We start from the raw sequence: 2,936 nt of genomic DNA, 5'->3' as shown, positions 1-2,936 counted from the left end.
TCTCCAAAATGGTTTTGCTATTCAAATAATCTTTGTGGCTTTGTGCTGATAGCTTTTCAATTTGTACTTAATGACTTATCAACAATCTCATTGATGCAAATATGGGATAGTGTTGAGGAAAATATGGGAAAGAGTTTTCTCTTATCCTATTTTCCATAATACTTACCTACTTAGAAAAGACCATTTTCGGCAGTCCCCGGAAGGCCTGTGACCCGCTTAGGGGGCCTGAGAAGGCTCAGGCATGGCGGCCACGGCCGAGGGTGTCCCTGCAGCCCAGAGGGAGGGTCTGGGTCGAGACGATGCAGTGGTGGAGACGGCCGAGGAGGCCACGGAGCCGGCCGAGGCGGACATCACGGAGCTGTGCCAGGACATGTTCTCCAAAATGGCCACGTACCTGACAGGCGAGCTGACAGCTACCAGTGAAGACTATAAACTTCTGGAAAATATGAACAAACTGACAAGCTTGAAGTACCTAGAAATGAAAGATATTGCAGTAAACATAAGTAGAAACCTAAAGGACTTAAACCAGAAGTATGCAGCACTTCAGCCTTATCTGGATCAGATCACTTTAATCGAGGAGCAAGTAGCAGCTCTTGAGCAGGCTGCCTACAAGTTGGATGCATATTCAAAGAAACTAGAAGCAAAGTACAAGAAGTTAGAGAGGCGATGAACGCTTCTCCAGCACAAAGACGGACTCCAGGAATGACTGTGAGGGGGTATCGACTCCATAAAGGGAAGCCGTCTGGCCGATCCCCGGAGGGTCCCAGCCCCCCTTTGCTTTGGATGAGTGACTGGCTGCCCCCTGACGTTCCCCTAAAACTCTGCCCCGACCGTGTGCTTCGTTGTGTGCCCTGGACCAAGGCTTAGACATCAGGATCAACCCCGGCTGGAGCCAACTCCCGGCTCCTCCCCGCCCCCCATAGGACTCCTCTTTGACTGTTCTGAATGTGCCCCTCCCCCATCTCCCCCCTCGTGTTCTTGAACTTGGATAATAAATGCCGATTTCTTAAAAAAAAAAAAAAGAAAAGAAAAGAAAAGACCATTTTCTCTGGGGAAAAAATGAGAAAGAGAAAAAAAAAAGAATAACCTCACTTGTCTACAGAACTCTAAGGTTTACTTTTTCTAACAACCCTGAGAGGTAGGTAGCAAAATACTTATAATCTTTATATTAGAGATTAGAAAACCTTGCAAAAAAGTTTAAATTGCTTCTCCATAGTTACATAGACACCACAGCCCAGCCTCAAACTCTGAGTGATTTCAAGTCTTATATTTTTTCCCAGTTCCCAACTGGGCCATGCTGCATTTCAGATAACTTCTCTCACATCTACTTAGATTTCACATTCTTTCAGACTGAAGGCAATATATCTTCATGTGATTTATGGCTATGCAGCTCACAGAATACTATAGAGATTTCATAAATAGTCAATCAAAAAGAAATGCCTTGCCTAGTGAATCAATAGAAATTGTTGGGTTAAAGGCCAAGTTCCCTCGGTGTCCTAGGTCTGAATTCATGTTTCAAGTTTGAATTGTCTCTACAAGCAAGAAAGAGGGCAAAGAAGAAAAAAGGGATTTGCAGCTAAGAGTTGTGGAAGACCCAAAAGAGGGAAGTTATTAATTTTATATGAAAGAACTTTCATGTACCTGAATTCTTTGGTTTCAGGAATAGTTTCCAATCCATCAAATGTTCATCAGATAATAGGTTTTAAAAGAGGTAGAGATCATTTAATAAAGGCTATCCTAACCTTATATGTGTATGTGATAGACCCCTCTGACAGCTTAATAAGTCTTTGATTGACTCAGAATAATGGTTTTAAATGCATAAAACAAAATACATAGTATTTCAAAATTAAATATAATAGAATGAAGTTTATATATTTGTAAGTAAATATATATGTATATATACACATATACATTTGTGTATGTATGTGTGCAAATGTATGTTTGCATATACACATATACATGTCTGTGTGTCCAAGGACCAGTTAAAGTACCACTGATTTATTACAATTTCATTTTTCAGATGATGTAACTGGGGCCCAGAAAAGGAATGACAGATGATTTTCTTTTCCCTTTGGACAAAGAAATGTTTGTCATTTGCTTCATATTATTGAGCATCAGATTGATTACATTTGAATATTTGAATATAAATATTGGTTCCTAGAAATATATTTTGTCATCATAATTTGGTTCCAATTATCTTACATGAGATAAATTTAATTTTGTATTGTGTTCATGTAATGCTAGTGGAATTATATTTGTTTTTCTTTTGACCTGACAGAAATATTTAATATTTCCAACTACTCAACTACACATATTTTATTTTGGAAAACACATTGCCATATCAAATTGTGTCAAGTTTTATTTTTTATACATGTATATACTTTATTTCTCTATGGTAATTGACAGGTTTAAACTAATTAAAGTTACATTGATCACCCAAAGGGCTTCACTGGCTATAGCTTCCAGTATTCATTATTTATACACTGAAAAGGGTATAACTGAATGTAAAATTTTTCAAGCTCCCAGGCATAATCTTGTGTAATGCTATAATCATTTCTGGAATAATCAAAACATTAGTAAAGTTGGATAAAACAAGAGATTGAGTTTATTAAATTTCCAAAAATCTTTTTTGAATTACATTTGCATAAACTAAAATGCCTATTAGAACTTGATCTTGTGTCACTTCCCCTACTGTATTTTGTCAAATGGTATAATAAACCCTGATCCAATATTTCCTTTCTATGAAGCTCCAGTGACTACAGCCACCATTGTTCCCCCATGTTTTTTACCTCCTATCACACTTAAAGACACAACATAATAGCACTACATAATTCAGTCCAGTATTTTATCTTTCCTTGTTCTAGTCTTGAAATATTTGAAATGTGTCAGTGCTGTATCCCCCAACTGCCTAATAATATTGATATGATGATCACATG

General features: G+C 37.7%; 1 protein-coding gene across 1 annotated transcript; it reads left to right on the top strand.

The window, feature by feature from the left end:
* Positions 1-212: 212 nt before the first annotated feature.
* On the top strand, positions 213-1,037 carry LOC122745273 (biogenesis of lysosome-related organelles complex-1 subunit 2-like). Its single transcript, XM_043990452.1, has one exon. The coding sequence runs from the start codon at positions 242-244 to the stop codon at positions 668-670; it is 429 nt and encodes a 142-aa protein (XP_043846387.1). The 5' UTR covers positions 213-241; the 3' UTR covers positions 671-1,037.
* Positions 1,038-2,936: the final 1,899 nt, after the last annotated feature.

Source organism: Dromiciops gliroides, chromosome 3, assembly GCF_019393635.1.
Source record: "Dromiciops gliroides isolate mDroGli1 chromosome 3, mDroGli1.pri, whole genome shotgun sequence".
NCBI lineage: Eukaryota > Metazoa > Chordata > Mammalia > Microbiotheria > Microbiotheriidae > Dromiciops > Dromiciops gliroides.
This window is presented reverse-complemented; position numbering and strand designations above follow the sequence as displayed.

What these genes read in the sequence shown, in the direction of transcription:
- LOC122745273 (XM_043990452.1), top strand. Translation starts at nt 242, where the DNA reads ATGGCGGCCACGGCCGAGGGTGTCCCTGCAGCCCAGAGGGAGGGTCTG.